The 24,873-nt window shown below is 38.8% G+C and overlaps 1 protein-coding gene across 1 annotated transcript; it reads right to left on the reverse strand.

Annotated features, from left to right (window-relative positions):
- Positions 1–1,784: 1,784 nt before the first annotated feature.
- Positions 1,785–2,657, reverse strand: LOC136844750 (ecdysteroid-phosphate phosphatase-like). The gene has a single exon (XM_067113985.1). The coding sequence runs from the start codon at positions 2,655–2,657 to the stop codon at positions 1,785–1,787; it is 873 nt and encodes a 290-aa protein (XP_066970086.1).
- Positions 2,658–24,873: the final 22,216 nt, after the last annotated feature.

The following is a 24,873-nucleotide window of genomic DNA, read 5'->3' on the forward strand; positions in this document are numbered from 1 at the left end:
ATGTATATATATATATACATATATATATATATACATGTATATATATGTATATATATATATATGTATATATATATATATATATATATATATATATATATATACATATATATGCTTTAGGCTTCGGTACATCAATGTTGTATACCCAGCAGCAGCCCGTGACGTCAGTGACTGACGTCTCTCCTCTGTTTGTGTGTGGCCATTCATGGCGAATTCAAAAGTAAAATTAACATTTCGTTTGACCAAGAACGCCCAATGGAGGCAGTTAATTCATGTGTTGTCTGCTGAACCGGCATTTGCAATATGCCACAAGGAACTCTTAAAATGACGTAAGTATTTGCAAAGTCAAGATATATATTTTTACTCTTTTTCATTTTTTACAAATGTTCCTTGATATGATCTAGCCAAGAAAAAATTCATGACAATCTTGCGGCACCCAGGCACTGTCTGCGGTGCCATGGCACCCAGTTTGAGAATCACTGATGTAGAATATAATAAGTATATATTTGGGGGGAGTTGATAAGTTTTCGTTCAACACATCCTTACACAAGAAAGAGCAAAAGGAGGAAGGAGCTAAACAAAAACGAAAAAGGTGGCCTTAAAATCAATTTATTATTCAAAACTTACTACATGTACATTCCTACAAGTGATTTGGTAACTAATAAATTTACAAAACGAGCCATTAATCCAAAATATTGATAAAATATACATATCCGAGTCAATGAAATAAACAATAAGGTTAATACAAAATCATACTCGTCCCAAAATAATTATTTAACGAGATCCTTGTCCAAAAATATCATTCCATGTCCTAATAAAATAACTGCAACTGTTTTACAGCATCTATGGTCACCCTCGCAGACAAAATCAGGATTTACATCAAGAAAGCCATACTGTCACTATGGACGACGCCGGCGAGACAAACAGGTTGCATCTCTCATCTCACGTTTCGGGGTTAGGCTATCTATGGCTTCCGTCTCTCCTCCCATGTCCTAATAAAATAACTGCAACTGTTTTACAGCATCTATGGTCACCCTGCAGACAAAATCAGGATTTCTCAAGAAAGCCATACTGTCACTATGGACGACGCCAGCAGAGACAAACAGGTTGCATCACCAGCATCTCACGTTTCGGGGTTAGGCTATCATGGTTTCCGTCTCTCCTCCCATGTCCTAATTTGCAAACTGCATCATGGTCACCAGCAGACAAAATCAGGATTTACCAGAAAGCCATACTGTCACTATGGACGACGCCCTGAGACCAGGTTGATGCCATCTCACGCAAACGGGGTTAGGCTATCTCTCCTCCCATGTCCTAATAAAATAACTGCAACTGTTTTACAGCAGATGTCACCCTCGCAGACAAAATCAGGATTTCCTGAAAGCCATACTGTCACTATGGACGACGCCGGCGAGACAAACAGGCTGCAGCCTCATCTCACGTTTTGGGGTTAGGCTGTCTATGGCTTTCGTCTCTCACGTTTCATCTTTTCCTCGTCGTTTTCTTGTAACGCGTTTCCTTGCTTCCTCCAGCAGTTCTTTGATGTCCGACATCACCAGGCCCCTGGATCAATTCCTCGTCGTCGTCTGAGCTTTCAAAACTGATAAGGTGGAGTTTTGATAGTAGCCCATTCGTCGTCCTCGATGAATTTCCAATCTTTCGGGAGTATTACTACCGAGTAGTTACGGTAGATTGCCTCCCACCCTTTTAATAACTCCTTTCTTTCCTTTCGTGGGAGAAAAGGCAGCAATTCTCTCTCCCAACCGACTTGCCTTTTGTTTATTATTTCATGCCTTAAATATATTTTTGTAATGTGGGCCTCTGTAAACCAGTCTTGTCGCGGTTGATTCATTAGAACGTTGGAAACGGAACCAACATTGAAAACAGGCTACCATGAGCAGGCAGTTACGTTCATCAGAGTCATCACTATGTCTTTGCAAAGCACTGGCATCTCTGATGAGGTGGGCTGTCACGTCTGCTTGTCTCCTCTGAAAATCTCTAGAGTTCTCACTAAGATCTATTTTCTCTACTGCCATCAGTGGCTCGTATTCCATGTCAATATTGAAGTACGCATTTCTCTTATATTCCTCAATTGACACGGTGTAGAGAGGCCTGTCCGTTCTTTCGTGCAATCCCGGCTCGATCCGAATAGGAGCCGAGATCTTTGCTCCGGCAGCGATGGCTCGCGCTGTTTGAACGCAGCGACAGGCTGGACTGCAATATATGAAAGGTCTCAGTCCGTTTGCCGCAATTGTCTTTCCAAACTTAGTCGCCTCTTCAATTCCGTCTTCAGTTAGCGGCGTGTCTCTTACATAATCTGCCATTCTCTTGCGTCTTGGCAAGGCTTCCTTGGGAAGCGCCTTATAGTGATCCTGTATGTTTTCTATATTCCATTCTTCATTGTGATTCCTCAGATAGGAATCGAGCCTTTCGGCATGTCGGGTGACAAGGAATGTCGTAATTGTGACTTTCCCAGCTTCATGGCGGCGGGGTCTAACGCTCGCTTCTTTCCTCTTGAGGTTTCTTTCTTCACGGTCGGGAACTTTTTTAAATGTTTTCACTTCCTTCGACGCCTTCGTCCCATCGACCTCCGCTTGCAAGCCTTCTTCTGCAGGAGTATTCAATCCGGAACATTGGGGTTCTCGTCCAAGATGAGACATGGTTGCTGATTCAACTTGATCGGGGAAAGAACTTGTTCTTTGTGATCGTGACAACGCGTCGGGGAAGCTTTATATAGAGCGAGGCGTTAAGATATTTTGAAATTCCAAAGAAAAATTTAATTTCTAGTTTTTCAGCTAAGATTCACCTAAAAAATCTTCTTAAACAGAAAATGAATGAAATCAAAAGAAAGTCTGGTTTTTATTTATGTCATGTTTCTATACTGAGTGGATGCGAAATTGCTCATCGATAGAGAAGAGACCAGTTTGATTAAATGAAGTGAAATTAACAACAAACGGAAGCGCATAAATAGATAACATGACTCCGAAAGGCAGTCAGTTTATCATATTTTATTGTGATGATGGAAATCGTTCTTTTGAATTCATGACCCCCTTCATAATTGGCGGACTGGAAAAACTATTTGGTTTTCATTCTTATCAAGGAGTTGAATTACCTTTTCGAAATTGAGATTGTCTGTAGTGCACCAAGTTCACTAGGTGCGTAGTTGCGTTAAGCTTCAATCGCGCGGTTCAAGAAGTAGCGACAACTTTTAATTTATTTTAATTGGAATAATTGGAAATGCCATATAACAGCAAATTACCAAGAGTATTCTTCTATAATTTTATGAATAAATGTCAATTCTTTCAGTTAAATTCCACACCATATAGCATGAATCAACACACAAATATATATATAAATATATATATATAGTATATATCCTTATATATATATATATATATATATATATATATATATATATATATATATATATATATATATATATGACTATTTATCACATCATGATTCATATACAATCAGAAAGGTCTTTTTTGATTAATATATGCTACTTATATATATATATATATATATATCTATATATATATATATATATATATATATATATATATATTAGATTAGAGTACACTAACACTGATAATAATTATATGAAGACTTCTGCAAACTTTTTTTTTTTATTTTTTACAAATGTTCCTTGAGATGATCTAGCCAAGAAAAAATTCATGACAATCTTGCGGCACCCCAGAGTGCCACGGTATGGAGGAATGAGGTTATTGCATTTGACGACGTCTTGTGTGAGAGAGAGAGAGAGAGAACAACGGCGTACGTGATTGGTGAATGATACCGTTAGAGAGTGTAGTTTTCTTTTCTTTACGTTTTGATTGTCCGTGAGGTGTCGTGCTTCGTCATTTTGGGAGTGCGCGGAACTGTGATCGTGATCGTGGCGGGAGTCTGGACAGAGATATTGTGCTAAATGGACGGTTTTCCCAGTAGTTGATCGGAGTCTGGTTGTTTTTTTATGTTCAGTTTGTGTGATTTGGCGTTTGGAGGCTTTGTGGTTGGACTGGTTGTGCCTTGGGCGTGTTTCGGGTTGTTTTGGTTGCGTGATCGGTGACGTGTAATGGTCCGGTTGCTTTTTTTTTTCAGCTGTGTTCCTAGTGAGGCGAGTTTGAGTCTTTTTGAGTCTTGTTTTGGGTCGTGGTTGTGTACTGGTTGGTTTGTTGTTTCCTTGGTTGTGGACTGTTGTTGTTGTTGGTGGTGGTGAGCGTTGGCATCATCCGGTTGTTCTCGTGACCCTCCTCCTGCTTTGGCAAAAGTTCCCGTCAGGAGTTCGGAGGACTAGTTCGGGGTTTGTATGTATTTTCCATTGGCGTGAGTGTACTGGTTCTGACTGTAGGCTGTTCTGTGTGTTTTCAGGATTGTTTGTGGTCAATACTTTCGAGTGAAGTAGGGGTTCAGGATGAGTGAGATAGAGAATCCTGAGAGAGGAACTGCAGGGTAGACTGGAGGAGGAGAATGGGAGACTGAGGAGTGAGAATGAGGAGTTGAGGAGTCAGTTGGAGGAGGTGGGGGGGAATGCTAGGAGTCAAAAGAAGAAATGAAAAGGGGGTGAAAGAGTCTTATGAAGGAGACATTAGAGTCTCCCAGGAAGTAGGATGCAGGAAATGATGAAGGGAATGCTTAGGAGTTCTTTGGAGAAAGCTGTAGGAGGAGGTTCCTCTGGGTCTTGGGATGGGCCAGAATAGAGAAGAGTGGAGATGAGAGTGATGGAGTGATTTAGGTGCAGTAAAAGAAGGAAAAGAAGAGAGAGATGCCTTCTTAAAGGTTCCAGGAGGACAAGGTTTCTGGCTTGAGGAGAAGAAGAAAAAGGATAGGGGCTTAGGAAGGATGAGAAGAAAGTTGATGTTGGGAAATGGGAAAAGAGTAAGGAACAAGAAGAAAGTGAGTTAATAGTTCTTTGGATAAGGGTAGTTGAGAAGAAGGGTAAGAAAAGCGCAGTTGGGAGGATGGATGTTAGGGTCTTTGGTTTCTGTATTCGGAAGAGTGTAAGAAAGGTCAGAGTTTCACAGCGGCAGCTCAGTGAGAGTGAGAAAGAAGCACGGAAGGCTATGTATGTGAGAAAGTGCCACGGTGAGAAGTAGCTGCCATTGGAAGTAGGGATATTTGGATTTTTTCAGGAGTATAAGGTTATTCAAGGCTAAATATGGAGAGAATAAAGGGTATGGGCACGAGAGTTAGGGGTTTTAACAGGGTTTTTGCTGAGTATGTATCTCAGTGGTAATGAGTGTAGGTCATGTGTCCTATGAAATTTTTAAAAGTAGGATTATAGAACAGGCAAGAAGGACAAAAAATAGTGTCAAGTATAAGAGGAAACATGATTTCGATGAGGCGAGAATGAATGATGGTGAATCTTTGGATGTGTCCCACGTCTGTCGGTTGGAAACATTAGCCAGAAGGAAATTTGGTGATGAGGAATAAATGAGTGCAAAGAGTTAGTACTGAAAGTTGTAATCCATAAAAAGGGTGTGAGTTCGTAAATAGGAAGCGCAGGAAAAGATGAAGTGGACGAATGAAAGGTTGAGGTGGAATGAAATTTTGATCTGGTTGAAGACCATGAGGTTTATATCGCGAAAAGAGAGTCGGAGTGTTAGCGTTAGGGCTAGTTTTACCAGAATTTAGAAGCTATAGGGAAGCAGTTTTGGCAGGACCGAGGTGGGTGGCAAAGCAAGTAGTTGATAGAAGTGTAAACGTAAATAATGCAAATATCAAGGGGCCACCGAGAGATAGAAGTAGTAGTATTAGAAGGGTAGGGTTAGTTAGTTATGATCTAGGGCAGAAATGTTATAGGTGTGGGAAAGTGGGGCGTAAGAAGGATTCTGGCTTCAAAGCAATGACGGGAGGATCATGAAGCCCTACCGAACTCTGCTTTGAAGCCAGAATCCTTCTCGTCTTCGCAAACTCCTCCAGGATATCGATAGGTCCTTCAAGCCCCCGAAGACTGGTTTGAAACCAGGAGAATCCCCCTTTTCGAAGCGTCCTTCTATCAAGACTGATTTCAATTAGCTTTCCACAACGGGAAGAACTTCCATAATAATATCCAATGCATATATATATATATATATATATATATATATATATATATATATATATATATATATATGTGTGTGTGTGTGTGTATGTATGTATGTATGTATGTACAGTATGTATGTATAAAGACAAAATCCACGAAAGAAAGAGATTAGAAGTCGAAAGACTTTGCAGCACTCCAATGTTTCTCCTCCATGGATTTTGTCTTTTATTTATATAATAATCATCACGTTCCATATTTTCGTGATTCAAGTTGTATATATATGTATATATATACATATGTATATATATACATATATATATATGTACATGTATATATATATATATATATATATATATATATATATATATATACATACATATATATGCTTTAGGCTTCGGTACATCAATGTTGTATACCCAGCAGCAGCCCGTGACGTCAGTGACTGACGTCTCTCCTCTGTTTGTGTGTGGCCATTCATGGCGAATTCAAAAGTAAAATTAACATTTCGTTTGACCTGTGAACGCCCAATGGAGGCAGTTAATTCATGTGTTGTCTGCTGAACCGGCATTTGCAATATGCCACAAGGAACTCTTAAAATGACGTAAGTATTTGCAAAGTCAAGATATATATTTTTACTCTTTTTCATTTTTTACAAATGTTCCTTGATATGATCTAGCCAAGAAAAAATTCATGACAATCTTGCGGCACCCCTAGGCACTGTCTGCGGTGCCATGGCACCCAGTTTGAGAATCACTGATGTAGAATATAATAAGTATATATTTGGGGGGAGTTGATAAGTTTTCGTTCAACACATCCTTACACAAGAAAGAGCAAAAGGAGGAAGGAGCTAAACAAAAACGAAAAAGGTGGCCTTAAAATCAATTTATTATTCAAAACTTACTACATGTACATTTCTACAAGTGATTTGGTAACTAATAAATTTACAAAACGAGCCATTAATCCAAAATATTGATAAAATATACATATCCGAGTCAATGAAATAAACAATAAGGTTAATACAAAATCATACTGTCCCAAAATAATTATTTAACGAGATCCTTGTCCAAAAATATCATTCCATGTCCTAATAAAATAACAAACTGTTTTACAGCATGTATGGTCACCCTCGCGGACAAAATATTTACGTCAAGAAAGCCATACTGTCACTATGGACGACGCCGGCGAGACAAAAGGTTGCATCTCTCATCTCACGTTATCTATCTATGGCTTCCGTCTCTCCTCCCATGTCCTAATAAAATAACTGCAACTGTTTTACAGCATCTACGGTCACCCTCGCAGACAAAATCAGATTTACGTCAAGAAAGCCATACTGTCACTATGGACGACGCCGGCGAGACAAACAGGTTGCATCTCTCATCTCACGTTTCAAGTTATTATCTATGGCTTTCCGTCTCTCCTCCCATGTCCTAATAAAATAACTGCAACTGTTTTACAGCATCTACGGTCACCCTCGCAGACAAAATCAGGATTTACGTCAAGAAAGCCATACTGTCACTATGGACGACGCCGGCGAGACAAACAGGTTGCATCTCTCATCTCACGTTTCGGGGTTAGGCTATCTATGGCTTCCGTCTCTCCTCCCATGTCCTAATAAAATAACTGCAACTGTTTTACAGCATCTATGGTCACCCTCGCAGACAAAATCAGGATTTACGTCTAGAAAGCCATACTGTCACTATGGACGACGCCGGCGAGACAAACAGGTTGCATCTCTCATCTCACGTTTCGGGGTTAGGCTGTCTATGGCTTCCGTCTCACGTTTCATCTTTTCCTCGTCGTTTTCTTGTAACGCGTTTCCTTGCTTCCTCCAGCAGTTCTTTGATGTCCGACATCTCCAGGCCCCTGGATCAATTCCTCGTCGTCGTCTGAGCTTTCAAAACTGATAAGGTGGAGTTTTGATAGTAGCCCATTCGTCGTCCTCGATGAATTTCCAACCTTTCGGGAATATTACTACCGAGTAGTTACGGTAGATTGCCTCCCACCCTTTTAATAACTCCTTTCTTTCCCCTCGTGGGAGAAAAGGCAGCAACATTCTTCTCCCAACCGACTTGCCTTTTGTTTATTATTTCATGCCTTAAATATATTTTTGTAATGTGGACCTCTGTAAACCAGTCTTGTCGCGGTTGATTCATTAGAACGTTGGAAACGGAACCAACATTTAAAAGGTGGGCTACCATGAGCAGGCAGTTACGTTCATCAGAGTCATCACTATGTCTTTGCAAAGCACTGGCATCTCTGATGAGGTGGGCTGTCACGTCTGCTTGTCTCCTCTGAAAATCTCTAGAGTTCTCACTAAGATCTATATCCTCTACTGCCATCAGTGGCTCGTATTCCATGTCAATATTGAAGTATTCATTTCTCTTATATTCCTAATAATTGACATGGTGTTGAGAGGCCTGTCCGTTCTTTCGTGCAATCCCGGCTCGATCCGAATAGGAGCCGAGATCTTTGCTCCGGCAGCGATGGCTCGCGCTGTTTGAACGCAGCGGCAGGCTGGACTACAATATATGAAAGGTCTCAGTCCGTTTGCCGCAATTGTCTTTCCAAACTTAGTCGCCTCTTCAATTCCGTCTTCAGTTAGCGGCGTGTCTTTTTCAGTCTCTGCCATTTTCTTGCGTTTTGGCAAGGCTTCCTTGGGAAGCGCCTTATAGTGATTCTGTATGTTTTTATATTCCATTCTTCTTGTGTTTCTTCAGATAGGAATCGAGCCTTTCGGCATGTCGGGTGACAATGAATGGTTGACTTTCCATCTTCATGGCGGCGGGTCTAACGCTCGTCTTCTTTCCTTTTGAGGTTGGTTTCTTCACGGTCGGGAACTTTTTAAATGTTTTCACTTCCTCCCTCTTTGTCCCATCGCCTCCGCCTTCTTTGTCCCATCGCCCTCCGCTTGCGCCTTCTTCTGCAGGAGTATTCAATCCGGAACATTGGGGTTCTCTTCCAAGATGAGACATTTGTGATTCAACTTGATCGGGGAAAGAACTTGTTCTTTGTGATCGTGACAACGCGTCGGGGAAGCTTTATATAGAGCGAGGCGTTAAGATATTTTGAAATTCCAAAGAAAAATTTAATTTCTAGTTTTTCAGCTAAGATTCACCTAAAAATCTTCTTAAACAGAAAAATGAATGAAATCAATGAAAGTCTGGTTTTTATTTATGTCATGTTTCTATACTGAGTGGATGCGAAATTGCTCATCGATAGAGAAGAGACCAGTTTGATTAAATGAAGTGAAATTAACAACAAACGGAAGCGCATAAAATATAACAATGACTCCGAAAGGCAGTCAGTTTATCATATTTTATTGTGATGATGGAAATCGTTCTTTTGAATTCATGACAATACCCTTCATAATTGGCGGACTGGGAAAAACTATTTGGTTTTCATTCTTATCAAGGAGTTGAATTACCTTTTCGAAATTGAGATTGTCTGTAGTGCGCAAGTTCACCTAGGTGCGTAGTTGCGTTAAGCTTCAATCGCGCGGTTCAAGAAGTATACGACAACTTTTAATTTATTTTAATTGGAATAATTGGAAATGCCATATAACAGCAAATTACCAAGAGTATTCTTCTATAATTTTATGAATAAATGTCAATTCTTAAGTTAAATTCCACACCATATAGCATGAATCAACACACACATATATATATATATATACAGTATATATATATATATATATATATATATATATATATATATATATATATATATATATATATATATATATGACTATTTATCATATCACTGTGATTCATATACAATCAGAAAGCTTTCTGATTTATATATATATATATATATATATATATATATATATATATATATATATATATATATATATATATATTCACACAGAGACACTGATAATAATTATATGAAGACTTCTGCAAACATTTTTTTTTATTTTTTACAAATGTTCCTTGAGATGATCTAGCCACGGATGAAATCTTATGGCCCCAGGGTGGCAGAATGGAGGAATGAGGTTATTGCATTTGACGACGTCTTTTGTGAGAGACTCAATAACAACGGCAGTTTGATTGGTGAATGATACCGTTAGAGAGTGTAGTAAGGTTTTCTTTACGTTTTGATTGTCCGTGAGGTGTCGTTTCGTCATTTTGGGAGTGCGACGGATTTGTGATCGTGATCGTGGCGGGAGTCTGAACAGAGATATTGTGCTAAATGGACGGTTTTCCCAGTAGTTGATCGGAGTCTGGTTGTTTTTATGTTCAGTTTGTGTATATATGGCGTTTGGAGGCTTTGTGGTTGGACTGGTTATATATTGGGCGTGTTTAGGTTGTTTTGGTTGCGTGATCGGTGACGTGAATGGTCCGGTTTTTTTTTTTTTTCAGCAAATGTTCCTAGTGAGGCGAGTTTGAGTCTTTTGAGTCTTGTTTTGGGTCGTGGTTGTGTACTGGTTGGTTTGCCATTTTGGTTGTGGACTGTTGTTGTTGTTGTTTGGTGGTATTTGGTGAGCGTTGGCATCATCGGCGGTTGTTGTTCGTGACCCTCCTCCTGCTTTGGCAAAAGAGTCAGGAGTTCGGAGGCTAAACAGTTCGGGGTGATTGTAAAATCAATTTTTTTTGTTGGCGTGAGTGTGTGGTTGTGACGTGGGGCTGTTGTGTGTTTACGGTTAGGATTGTTTTGTGGTGGGTCGAGTGAGAGTAGGGGTTCAGGATGAGTGAGATAGAGAAGCTGAGAGAGGAACTGCAGGGTAGACTGGAGGAGGAGAATGGGAGACTGAGGAGTGAGAATGAGGAGTTGAGGAGTCAGTTGGAGGAGGTGGGGGGGGGGAATGCTAAGGAGTGCAAAAGAAGAAATGAAAGAGGGGGGTGAAAGAGTCTGAAGAAAGGATGGACAAGAAGTTAGAGTCTACAGGAAGTAGGATGCAGGAAATGATGAAGGGAATGCTTAAGGAGTTCTTTGGAGAAGGAGCTGTAGGAGGAGGTTCCCCTGGGTCTTGGGATGGGCCAGAAGGTAGAGAAGAGTGGTGATGGGAGTGATTTAGGTGCAGTAAAGAAGGAAAAGAAGAGAGAGATGCCGGCTAAAGGTGAACGGGAGGACAAGGTTAAGAAAGGGAGTGAGGAGAAGAAGAAAAAAGGATAGGGGCTTAGGAAGGATGAGAAGAAAGTTGATGTTGGGAAATGGGAAAAGAGTAAGGAACAAGAAGAAATGAGTTGGATAGTGGAGATTGGATCCAGGGTAGTTGAGAAGAATAAGAAAAGCGCAGTTGGGAGGATGGATGTTAGGGTGGAAGTGGATTCGCTGTATTCGGAAGAGTGTAAGAAAGGTCAGAGTGAAACTTTCCCAGCGACTTGAGAGTGAGAAAGAAGTTCGGAAGGCTATGTATGTGAGAGAAGTTTAGTGTGAGAAGTATGAAGGGTATGGAAGTAGGGATATAAGGGATTTTTTCAGGGAGTATGAAGGTTATTGCACGGCTAAATATGGAGAGAATAAGAGGGTATGGGCACGAGAGTTAGGGGGTTTCTTAACAGGGTTTTTGCTGAGTATGTATGGGGTGGTAATGAGTGTAGGTCATGTGTCCTATGAAAGTATTAAAAGTAGGATTATAGAACAGGCAAGAAGGACAAAAAATAGTGTCAAGTATAAGAGGAAACATGATTTCGATGAGGCGAGAATGAATGATGGTGAATCTTTGGATGTGTACGTCTGTCGGTTGGAAACATTAGCCAGAAGGAAATTTGGTGATGAGGGAATAAATGAGTGCAAAGAGTTAGTACGAAAGTTGTTGGCGACGGTACCCGAGGGTGTGTGTGAGTTCGTAAATAGGAAGCGCAAGGAAAAGATGAAGTGGACGAATGAAAGGTTGAGGTGGAATGAAATTTTGGATCTGGTTGAAGACCATGAGGTTGACAGATGCGTGAAAGAGAGTCGGAGTGTTAGCGTTAGGGCTAGGGCAGAGGTACCAGAATTTAGAAGCTATAGGGAAGCAGTTTTGGCAGGACCGAGGTGGGTGGCAGAGCAAGTAGTTGATAGAAGTGTATGTTTAAATAATGCAAATATCTTGTGCCACCGAGAGATAGAAGTAGTAGTATTAGAAGGGTAGGACAATGAATGATCTAGGGCAGAAATGTTATAGGTGTGGGAAAGTGGGGCGTAAGAAGGATTCTGGCTTCAAAGCAATGACGGAGGATCATGAAGCCCTACCGAACTCTGCTTTGAAGCCAGAATCCTTCTGTCTTCGCAAACTCCTCCAGGATATCGATAGGTCCTTCAAGCCCCCGAAGACTGGTTTGAAACCAGGAGAATCCCCTTTTCGAAGAACGTCCTTCTATCAAGACTGATTTCAATTAGCTTTCCACAACGGGAAGAACTTCCATAATAATATCCAATATATATATATATATATATATATATATATATATATATATATATATATATTATATATATATATATGTGTGTGTGTGTGTGTGTGTGTATGTATGTATGTATGTATGTATGTAAAGTATGTATGTATAAAGACAAAATCCACGAAAGAAAGAGATTAGAAGTCGAAAGACTTTTGCAGCACTCAATGTTTCTCCTCCATGGATTTTGTCTTTTATTTATATATAATAATCATCACGTTCCATATTTTCGTGATTCAAGTTGTATATATATGTATATATATACATATGTATATATATATATATATATATGTACATGTATATATATATATATATATTATATATATATATATATATATATATATATATATATATATATATATATATATATATATATATATATATATATATATATATATGCTTTATGGCTTCATTGGTACATCAATGTTGTATACCCAAGCAGCCCGTGACGTCAGTGACTGACGTCTCTCCTCTGTTTGTGTGTGGCCATTCATGGCGAATTCAACAGTAAAATTAACATTTCGTTTGACCTGTGAACGCCCAATGGAGGCAGTTAATTCATGTGTTGTCTGCTGAGCCGGCATTTGCAATATGCCACAAGGAACTCTTAAAATGACGTAAGTATTTGCAAAGCCAAGATATATATTTTTACTCCATGACAGTTTCATTACAAATTGTTGTTCCTTGATTTTATTTCGTTTGTGTGTTTTAAAACTTTATTATTATCTTCCCGTCTTTATTGCTTTATTATGACTTCCCTTCCTGTCTTTAATATAAAAAGCTAAATAGGCCCATGGATTTCTGATGTAGAGATATAGAAATATATCTTTGGGCTGTTGTTAAGTCTGAGGCATTGGCCATACTGATTTTTGGTGGTAGGCCAGTGCCGTCAGTACACCTCATGCTGTGCACTGTAAGCGTTACTCAAGATTCTTTGCAGTGTCCCCTCGGCCCCTCGCTACAACCCCTTTCATTCCTTCTGCTGAACCTCCATTCATATTACCTTCCATCTTGCTATCCACCTTCTCCTGACAATTGATTCAGAGTGCAACGGCTTTGAGGTTTTCCTCCTGTTACAGCTTTCAAGCCTACCTAGGCTACTCTCAATTTCTTTTCCAGCGCTGATTGACCTCACAGGTCCCAGCGCTTGGTCTTTGGCCTAAGGTCCGTCATCCAATCCATCCATAGATTTTTGGAGTCTTTACCCAAAGTTATCATCTGAAATTTCATGCTTTTGAAAGATTATTCGGTGAAACGTTATTTGAGTTGTGGTTATTCCGAGTCAACCTGGACAAAATCGACGACGGCAAAACTTAACAGTCAAACACAGTTTTGCCGTATTAGCTATGGAGAGGGGGTGCAGTATTCTGACAAGTCGTAATTTTATTAATTATGTATACAGTATATCATTTGCGGGGAAGGATAAGTATTCATTTGCGATGGAAATAAACCTCAAAATCATTCAAATCACATCATAATACAACAGAAAAACCTATATTTTATGTTGAAAGCAATTAATGTCCATAAGTAAAATAATACCTTTTTTTTTCATTTTTACAAATGTTCCTTGAGATGATCTAGCCAAGAAAAATTCATGACAATCTTGGCACCCTAGGCACTGTCTGCGGTGCCATGGCACCCAGTTTGAGAATCACTGATGTAGAATATAATAAGTATATATTTGGGGAGTTGATAAGTTTTCGTTCAACACATCCTTACACAAGAAAGAGCAAAAGGAGGAAGGAGCTAAACAAAAACGAAAAAGGTGGTTTAAAATCAATTTATTATTCAAAACTTACTACATGTACATTTTTACAAGTGATTTGGTAGCTAATAAATTTACAAAACGAGCCATTAATCCAAAATATTGATAAAATATACATATCCGAGTCAATGAAATAAACAATAAGGTTAATACAAAATCATACTCGTCCCAAAATAATTATTTAACGAGATCCTTGTCCAAAAATATCATTCCATGTCCTAATAAAATAACTGCAACTGTTTTACAGCATCTATGGTCAGCCTCGCAGACAAAATTTGGATTTACATCAAGAAAGCCATACTGTCACTATGGGACGACGACCAGGTTGCATCTCTCAGAGAGAAACAGGTCGTTGCTCCTCTCCTAATAAAATCTCACTGTTTCGCATCTATGGTCACCCTTAGGCTATCTATGGCTTCCGTCCTCACGTTTCATCTTTTCCTTGTCGTTTTTCGTTTTCTTGTAACGCGTTTCCTTGCTTCCTCCAGCAGTTCTTTGATGTCCGACATCTCCAGGGCCCTGGATCAATTCCTCGTCGTCGTCTGAGCTTTCCAAAACCGATAAGGTGGAGTTTTGATAGTAGCCCATCCTTCCTCCTCGATGAATTTCAACCTTTCGGGAATATTACTACCGAGTAGTTGTTAGATTGCCTCCCACCCTTTTAATAACTCCTTTCTCTCCCTTTCGTGGGAGAAAAGGCAGCAACATTCTCTCCCAACCGACTTGTATTTTGTTTATTATTTCATGCCTTAAATATATTTTTTTTGTAATGTGGGCCTCTGTAAACCAGTCTTGTCGTGGTTGATTCATTAGAACGTTGGAAACGGAACCAACATTTAAAAGGTGGGCTACCATGAGAAGGCAGTTACGTTCATCAGAGTCATCACTATGTCTTTTCAAAGCACTGGCATCTCTGATGAGGTGGGCTGTCACGTCTGCTTGTCTCCTCTGAAAATCTCTAGAGTTCTCATTAAGATCTATTTCCTCTACTAACATCAGTGGCTCGTATTCCATGTCAATATTGAAGTACGCATTTCTCTTATATTCCTCAATTGACACGGTGTAGAGACGCCTGTTCGTTCTTTCGTGCAATCCCGGCTCGATCCGAATAGGAGCCGAGATCTTTGCTCGGCAGCGATGGCTCTCGCTGTTTGAAACGCAGCGACAGGCTGGACTGCAATATATGAAAGGTCTCAGTCCGTTTGCCGCAATTGTCTTTCCAAACTTAGTCGCCTCTTCAATTCCGTCTTCAGTTAGCGGCGTGTCTTTTTCATAGTCTGCCATTTTCTTGCGTTTTGGCAAGGCTTCCTTGGGAAGAGCCTTATAGTGATTCCTGTATGTTTTTTATATTCCATTCCTTCTTGTGATTCCTCAGATAGGAATCGAGCCTTTCGGCATGTCGGGTGACAAGGAATGGTTGACTTTTCCATCTTCATGGCGGTTGGGTCTAACGCCGCGCTTGCGTCTTTCCTCTTGAGGTTGCTTTCTTCACGGTCGGGAACTTTTTAAATGTTTTCACTTTCCGTCTTTGTCCCATCACCTCCCGTCATCTTTGTCCCATCGACCTCCGCTTGCAAGCCTTCTTCTGCAGGAGTATTCAATCCGGAACATTGGGGTTCTCGTCCAAGATGAGACATGGTTGCTGATTCAACTTGATCGGGGAAAGAACTTGTTCTTTGTGATCGTGACAACGCGTCGGGGAAGCTTTATATAGAGCGAGGCGTTAAGATATTTTGAAATTCCAAAGAAAAATTTAATTTCTAGTTTTTCAGCTAAGATTCACCTAAAAAATCTTCTTAAACAGAAAAATGAATGAAATCAATGAAAGTCTGGTTTTTTATTTATGTCATGTTTCTATACTGAGTGGATGCGAAATTGCTCATCGATAGAGAAGAGACCAGTTTGATTAAATGAAGTGAAATTAACAACAAACGGAAGCGCATAAAATATAACAATGACTCCGAAAGGCAGTCAGTTTATCATATTTTATTGTGATGATGGAAATCGTTCTTTTGAATTCATGACAATACCCTTCATAATTGGCGGACTGGGAAAAACGATTTGGTATTCATTCTTATCAAGGAGTTGAATTACCTTTTCGAAATTGAGATTGTCTGTAGTGCGCAAGTTCACCTAGGTGCGTAGTTGCGTTAAGCTTCAATTGCGCGGTTCAAGAAGTATACGACAACTTTTAATATATTTTAATTGGAATAATTGGAAATGCCATATAACAGCAAATTACCAAGAGTATTCTTCCATAATTATATGAATAAATGTCAATTCTTGAGTTAAATTCCACACCATATAGCATGAATCAACACACACATAAATATATATATATACAGTGTATATATATATTTATATATATATATATATATATATATATATATATATATATATATATATATATATATATATATATGATATATATCACATCAGTTGATTTACAATACAATCAGGCTGTAATAACGTTTCCCTGATTGTTACAGCTGGTTTTCAAATATATTCATCAGAAATTATTTATATATATATATATATGTTCTTATATATTAGAGTAGACACGTTTGATCCGACTGATAAGAAATATGGACTTCCCAAAACGGCAGAATAATCATAATTTGAAGGTTTTTTTATGATAAAACTCAAGAAATAATTCAGTTTACAATCGTTTTCAATGCACCCAGAGCATTAAAAGTAAGGTTGAGGTTATGATTTTTGACGATTTTCGACGATTTTCCGGCTTACGTGATTGTTTTTTACGGGTGAATGAGACCGTGTTTTGATGAAGAACGTTTTGAATTGTTATAAACAGGGGTCTTATATTATATATATTTTGGGATGCGCGGAATATATATATATATATATATATGGATATATATATATATATAAATATATATATATATATATATATATATATATATATATATATACATATCTATATTAGAGTAGACACAGAGACACTGATAATAATTATATGAAGACTTCTGCAAACGTGTTTTTTTTGTTTTTTTACAAATGTTCCTTGAGATGATCTAGCCAAGAAAAAATTCATGACAATCTTGCGGCACCCCTAGGCACTGTTTTGGGTCGTGCCATGGCACCCAGTTTGAGAATCACTGATGTAGAATATAATAAGTATATATTTGGGGAGTTGATAAGTTTTCGGCGGTTCAACACATCCTTACACAAGAAAGAGCAAAAGGAGGAAGGAGCTAAACAAAAACGAAAAAGGTGGCTTTAAAATCAATTTATTATTCAAAACTTACTACATGTACATTTTACAAGTGATTTGGTAGCTAATAAATTTACAGAACGAGCCATTAATCTAAAATATTGATAAAATATACACATCCGAGTCAATAAAATAAACAATAAGGTTAATACAAAATCATACTGAGGTCCCAAAATAATTATTTAACGAGATCCTTGTCCAAAAATATCATCCCATGTCCTAATAAAATAACAGCAACTGTGTTACAGCATATATGGTCAGGATGGACAAAGTTTGATTTCCGTCAAGACAGCCATACTGTCACTAGGGACTAAGGAGTTCTTTGGAGAGAGAAACAGGTCGTCGCAGGTCTCAATCTCATGTTTCGGGGTTAGGCTATCTATGGCTTCCGTCCCTCACGTTTCATCTTTTCCTTGTCGTTTTTCTTGTCAAGCGTTTCCTTGCTTCCTCCAGCAGTTCTTTGATGTCCGACATCTCCAGGGCCCTGGATCAATTCCTCGTTGATGTTGGGAACTTTCCAACCGATAAGGTGGAGTTTTGATAGTAGCCCATCCTTCCTCCCCTGATGAATTTCCAACCTCTCGGGAATACTACTACCGACAGTTGGGAGTTGTTACGCCTTCCACCCTTTTAATATCTCCTTTCTCTCCCCTCGTGGGAGAAAAGGCAGCAACATTCTTTCCCAGCCGACTTGTATTTTGTTCACTAGTTCATGCCTTACGTATATTTTAGTTATATATATATGGGGTCCGTAAGCCAGTCCTGTCGTGGTTGATTCGTTAGAATTGGAAACGGAACCAACATTTAAAAGGTGGGCTACCACGAGAAGGCAGGGGGTTACGTTCATCAGAGTCATCACTATCTCTTTTCAAAGCACTGGCTTCTCTGATGAGGTGTGTTGTCACTTCTGCTGCCCTGAAAAGCTCTAAGGCTTTCATCAAGTTGTATATCCTCTACTGCCATCAGTGGCTCGTATTCCATGTCAATATTGAAGTATTCATTTCCCTCATATTCCTTAATAATTGACATGGTGTTGAGACGCCTGTCCGTTCTTTTCAGAAGTGCAATCCCGGCTCGATGAGGGAGCCGAGATCTTTGCTCGGCAGCGATGGCTCCCGCTGTTTGAACACAGCGGCATGCCGGGCTACTATATATGAAGTGGTCTCAGGCCGTTTGTGGAATGAAATTTGTCTTTCCAAAATTAGTCGCCTCTTCAATTCCGTCTTCAGAGGGTGTCTTTTCAGTCTCTCATTTTCTTGCGTTTTGGCAAGGCTTCCTTGGGAAGAGCCTTATAGTGATTCTGTATGTTTTTTTATATTCCATTCCTTCTTGTGTTTCTTCAGATAGAATCGAGCGTTAATGCATGTCAGGTGACAATGAAGGTTGAAGTTTTCCATCTTCATAGCTGTTGGGTCTAACGCTTGCGTCTTCCTCTTGCGGTCGGTTTCTTCACGGTGGGAACTTTTTTAAATATTTTCACTTCCTCCGCAACGTCTTTGTCCCATCGCCTCCTCCGTCATCTTTGTCCCATCGCCCTCCGCTTGTACGCCTTCTTCTGCAGGAGTATTCAATCCAGAACACTGGGGTTCTCTTCCAATATGTGCCACGATTAGTGATACAACTTCCTTCCGAAAGATCCTGCTCTTTGTGATCGTGACAACGCGCTGGGGAGCTTTATATAAAAGCGAGACGTTAAGATATTTTGAAATTCCAAAGAAAAATTTAATTTCTAGTTTTTCAGCTAAGATTCAGCTATAAAAATCTTCTTAAACAGAAAAATGAATGAAATCAATGAAAGTCTGGTTTTTATTTATGTCATGTTTCTATACTGAGTGGATAAAGAAATTGCTCATCGATAGAGAAGAGACCAGTTTGATTAAATGAAGTGAAATTAACAACAAACGGAATTTTGCTTTTATAAAATATAACAATGACTCCATAAAGGCAGTCAGTTTATCATATTTTATTGTGATGATGGAAATCGTTCTTTTGAATTCATGACAATACCCTTCATAATTGGCGGACTGGGAAAACAATTTGGTATTCATTCTTATCAAGGAGTTGAATTACCATTTTGAAATTGAGATTGTCTGTCAGTACATCAATGTTGTTCACCTAGGTGCGTCAGTGACTTAAGTCTTCAATGTTTGTGTGTTCAAGAAGTATATTCGACAACTTTTAATTTATTTTAATTGGAATAATTGGAAATGCCATATAACAGCAAATTACCAAGAGTATTCTTCCATAATTTTATGAATAAATGTCAATTCTTGAGTTAAATTCCACACCATATAGCATGAATCAACACACGTATATATATATTATATATATATATATATATATATTTATATATATGACATATATATATATATATATATATATATCCATGATTTTATACATTTATGTGTTTATATTTATTATTACTCTACTTCCCGTCTTTATTGCGTTTAATATCAATTCACTTCCTGTCTTTAATTTTCAAAAATATAAATAGGCCCATGGATTTTTTTTAAGTTGATAATAAGTCCACCCTCTGTGTGGGCTGCTGTTAAGTCTGAACCAGCTGGTTCTCGATTTTTGGTGGTAGGGCCAGTGCCGTCATTATCAACTAAAAAATGCTGTGCACTGTAACGTATACTCAAGATTATTTGCAGTGTCCCCTCGGCCCCTACAACCCCTTTCATTCCTTCTGATTGAATATCCATTATATATACCTTCCATCTTGCTATCCATATATACTGACAGTTCACAGTGCAACGGCTTTGAGGTTTTCGACTCCTGTTACAGCTTTCAAGCCAAATATCTCATCAGAAATTTTTTCCAGCGCTGATTGACCTCACAGGTCCCAGCGACGATTTGAAGCCTAAGGTCCAAAACGGCAGAATAATCATAATTTGAAGGTGTTTTTGATGTAAAAGTTATCATCTGAAGTTTACATCGTTTTCAAAAGATTAGAGCATTAAACGTTATTTGAGTTATGATTTTTGACGATTTTCGACGATTTTATATAATACGTTTTTCGGGTTATATGGAGAGGGGGCGTGCAGTATTCTGACAAGTCGTAATTTTATTAATTATGTATACAGTATATATATATATATATATATATATATGCGATGGAAATAAATATATATATATATATATATTAGAGTAAACACACAGAGACACTGATAATAATTATATGAAGACTTCTGCAAACTTTTTTTATTTTTTACAAATGTTCCTTGAGATGATCTAGCCAAGAAAAATTCATGACAATCTTTGCGGCACCCCTAGGCACTGTCTGCGGTGCCATGGCACCCAGTTTGAGAATCACTGATGTAGAATATAATAAGTATATATTTGGGGAGTTGATAAGTTTTCGTTCAACACATCCTTACACAAGAAAGAGCAAAAGGAGGAAGGAGCTAAACAAAAACGAAAAGGTGGCTTTAAAATCAATTTATTATTCAAAACTTACTACATGTACATTTTTACAAGTGATTTGGTAGCTAATAAATTTACAGAACGAGCCATTAATCTAAAAATATTGATAAAATATACACATCCGAGTCAATAAAATAAACAATAAGGTTAATACAAAATCATACTCGTCCCAAAATAATTATTTAACGAGATCCTTGTCCAAAAATATCATTCCATGTCCTAATAAAATAACAGCAACTGTGTTACAGCATATATGGTCAGCATCGCGGACAAAGTTTTGATTTCCGTTTCGGGGTTCAAGACAGCCATACTGTCACTAGGGACGAAGCCGAGAGAGAAACAGGTCGTCGCAGCTCTCAATCTCACGTTTCGGTTAGGCTATCTATGGCTTCCGTCCCTCACGTTTCATCTTTTCCTTGTCGTTTTCTTGTCAAGCGTTTCCTTGCTTCCTCCAGCAGTTCTTTGATGTCCGACATCTCCAGGGCCCTGGATCAATTCCTCGTCGTCGCCTGAACTTTCCAACCGATAAGGTGGAGTTTTGATAGTAGCCCATCCTTCCTCCCTGATGAATTTCCAACCTCTCGGGAATACTACTACCGACTACCGAGTTGTTACGCCTTCCACCCTTTTAATATCTCCTTTCTCTCCCCTCGTGGGAGAAAAGGCAGCAACATTCTTTCCCAGCCGACTTGTATTTTGTTCACTAGTTCATGCCTTACGTATATTTTAGTTATATATATGGGCCTCCGTAAGCCAGTCCTGTCGTGGTTGATTCGTTAGAATTGGAAACGGAACCAACATTTAAAAGGTGGGCTACCACGAGAAGGCAATTACGTTCATCAGAGTCATCACTATCTCTTTTCAAAGCACTGGCTTCTCTGATGAGGTGTGCTGTCACTTCTGCTGCCCTGAAAAGCTCTAAGGCTTTCATCAAGTTGTATATCCTCTACTGCCATCAGTGGCTCGTATTCCATGTCAATATTGAAGTATTCATTTCCCTCATATTCCTTAATAATTGACATGGTGTTGAGACGCCTGTCCGTTCTTTCGTGCAATCCCGGCTCGATCCGAATAGGAGCCGAGATCTTTGCTCCGGCAGCGATGGCTCCCGCTGTTTGAACACAGCGGCATGCCGGGCTACTATATACGTAAGGTCTCAGGCCGTGTGCCGCGATTGTCTTTCCAAAATTAGTCGCCTCTTCAATTCCGTCTTCAGTTAGCGGGGTGTCTTTTTCAGTCTCTCATTTTCTTGCGTTTTGGTAAGGCTTCCTTGGGAAGAGCCTTATAGTGATTCTGTATGTTTTTTATATTCCATTCCTTCTTGTGTTTCTTCAGATAGGAATCGAGCCTTTCGGCATGTCGGGTGACAATGAAGGTTGACTTTTCCATCTTCATAGCTGTTGTGTCTAACGCTTGCGTCTTCCCTCTTGCGGTCGGTTTCTTCACGGTCGGGAACTTGTTAAAATATTTTCACTTCCTCCGACGTCTTTGTCCCATCGCCTCCTCCGTCGTCTTTGTCCCATCGCCCTCCGCTTGTACGCCTTCTTCTGCAGGAGTATTCAATCCAGAACACTGGGGTTCTCTTCCAATATGTGCCACGATTAGTGATACAACTTCACCGGCGAAAGATCCCGCGCTTTGTGATCGTGACAACGCGCTGGGGGAGCTTTATGTAAAGCGAGACGTTAAGATATTTTGAAATTCCAAAGAAAAATTTAATTTCTAGTTTTTCAGCTAAGATTCAGCTAAAAAATCTTCTTAAACAGAAAAATGAATGAAATCTATGAAAGTCTGGTTTTTTATTTATGTCATGTTTCTATACTGAGTGGATACGAAATTGCTCATCGATAGAGAAGAGACCAGTCTGATTAAATGAAGTGAAATTAACAACAAACGGAAGCGCATAAAATATAACAATGACTCCAAAAGGCAGTCAGTTTATCATATTTTATTGTGATGATGGAAATCGTTCTTTTGAATTCATGACAATACCCTTCATAATTGGCGGACTGGGAAAAACGATTTGGTATTCATTCTTATCAAGGAGTTGAATTACCTTTTCGAAATTGAGATTGTCTGTAGTGCGCAGTAAGTTCACCTAGGTGCGTAGTTGCGTTAAGCTTCAATCTTGCGGTTCAAGAAGTATACGACAACTTTTAATATATTTTAATTGGAATAATTGGAAATGCCATATAACAGCAAATTACCAAGAGTATTCTTCCATAATTATATGAATAAATGTCAATTCTTGAGTTAAATTCCACACCATATAGCATGAATCAACACACACATAAATATATATATATACATATATATATTATATATATATATATATATATATATATATATATATATATATATATATATATATATATATATATACAGGCAGTCCCGGTTTACAACGGTTCCGACTTCGACGTTCGAGGTTACGACGCTTTTCAAATATATTCATCAGAAATTATTTCCTGGCTTACGACGCATGTTCTTTTAGTTACGACGCGTCGTACTCCGATCCGACGGAAGAAATATGGCCCCAAAACGGCAGAATAATCATAATTTGAAGGTTTTTTATGTAAAACTCAATAATAATGCAGTTTACATCGTTTTCAATGCACCCAGAGCATTAAAAGTAAGGTTTTCTTATGATTTTTGACGATTTTCGACGATTTTCCGGCTTACGACGATTTTCCCGGGTTACGACCGGCAAGAAGAACGGAACCCCGTCATAAACAGGGACATATATATATATATATATATATATATATATATATATATATATATATATATATATATATATATATATATATATATATAAATATATATATATATATATATATATATATATATATATACATATCTATATTAGAGTAGACACAGAGACACTGATAATAATTATATGAAGACTTCTGCAAACTTTTTTTTTATTTTTTACAAATGTTCCTTGAGATGATCTAGCCAAGAAAAAATTCATGACAATCTTGCGGCACCCCTAGGCACTGTCTGCGGTGCCATGGCACCCAGTTTGAGAATCACTGATGTAGAATATAATAAGTATATATTTGGGGGGAGTTGATAAGTTTTCGTTCAACACATCCTTACACAAGAAAGAGCAAAAGGAGGAAGGAGCTAAACAAAAACGAAAAAGGTGGCTTTAAAATCAATTTATTATTCAAAACTTACTACATGTACATTTTACAAGTGATTTGGTAGCTAATAAATTTACAGAACGAGCCATTAATCTAAAATATTGATAAAATATACACATCCGAGTCAATAAAATAAACAATAAGGTTAATACAAAATCATACTCGTCCCAAAATAATTATTTAACGAGATCCTTGTCCAAAAATATCATCCCATGTCCTAATAAAATAACAGCAACTGTGTTACAGCATATATGGTCAGCCTCGCAGACAAAGTTTGGATTTCCGTCAAGACAGCCATACTGTCACTAGGGACGAAGCCGGAGAGAGAAACAGGTCGTCGCAGCTCTCAATCTCATGTTTCGGGATTAGGCTATCTATGGCTTCCGTCCCTCACGTTTCATCTTTTCCTTGTCGTTTTCTTGTCAAGCGTTTCCTTGCTTCCTCCAGCAGTTCTTTGATGTCCGACATCTCCAGGGCCCTGGATCAATTCCTCGTCGTCGCCTGAACTTTCCAACCGATAAGGTGGAGTTTTGATAGTAGCCCATCCTTCCTCCCTGATGAATTTCCAACCTCTCGGGAATACTACTACCGACTACCGAGTTGTTACGCCTTCCACCCTTTTAATATCTCCTTTCTCTCCCCTCGTGGGAGAAAAGGCAGCAACATTCTTTCCCAGCCGACTTGTATTTTGTTCACTAGTTCATGCCTTACGTATATTTTAGTTATATATATATGGGCTTCCGTAAGCCAGTCCTGTCGTGGTTGATTCGTTAGAATTGGAAACGGAACCAACATTTAAAAGGTGGGCTACCACGAGAAGGCAATTACGTTCATCAGAGTCATCACTATCTCTTTTCAAAGCACTGGCTTCTCTGATGAGGTGTGTTGTCACTTCTGCTGCCCTG

The sequence above is a fragment of the Macrobrachium rosenbergii genome, chromosome 13, assembly GCF_040412425.1.
Source record: "Macrobrachium rosenbergii isolate ZJJX-2024 chromosome 13, ASM4041242v1, whole genome shotgun sequence".
Classification (NCBI taxonomy): domain Eukaryota; kingdom Metazoa; phylum Arthropoda; class Malacostraca; order Decapoda; family Palaemonidae; genus Macrobrachium; species Macrobrachium rosenbergii.

What these genes read in the sequence shown, in the direction of transcription:
- LOC136844750 (XM_067113985.1), bottom strand. Translation starts at nt 2,657, where the DNA reads ATGTCTCATCTTGGACGAGAACCCCAATGTTCCGGATTGAATACTCCT.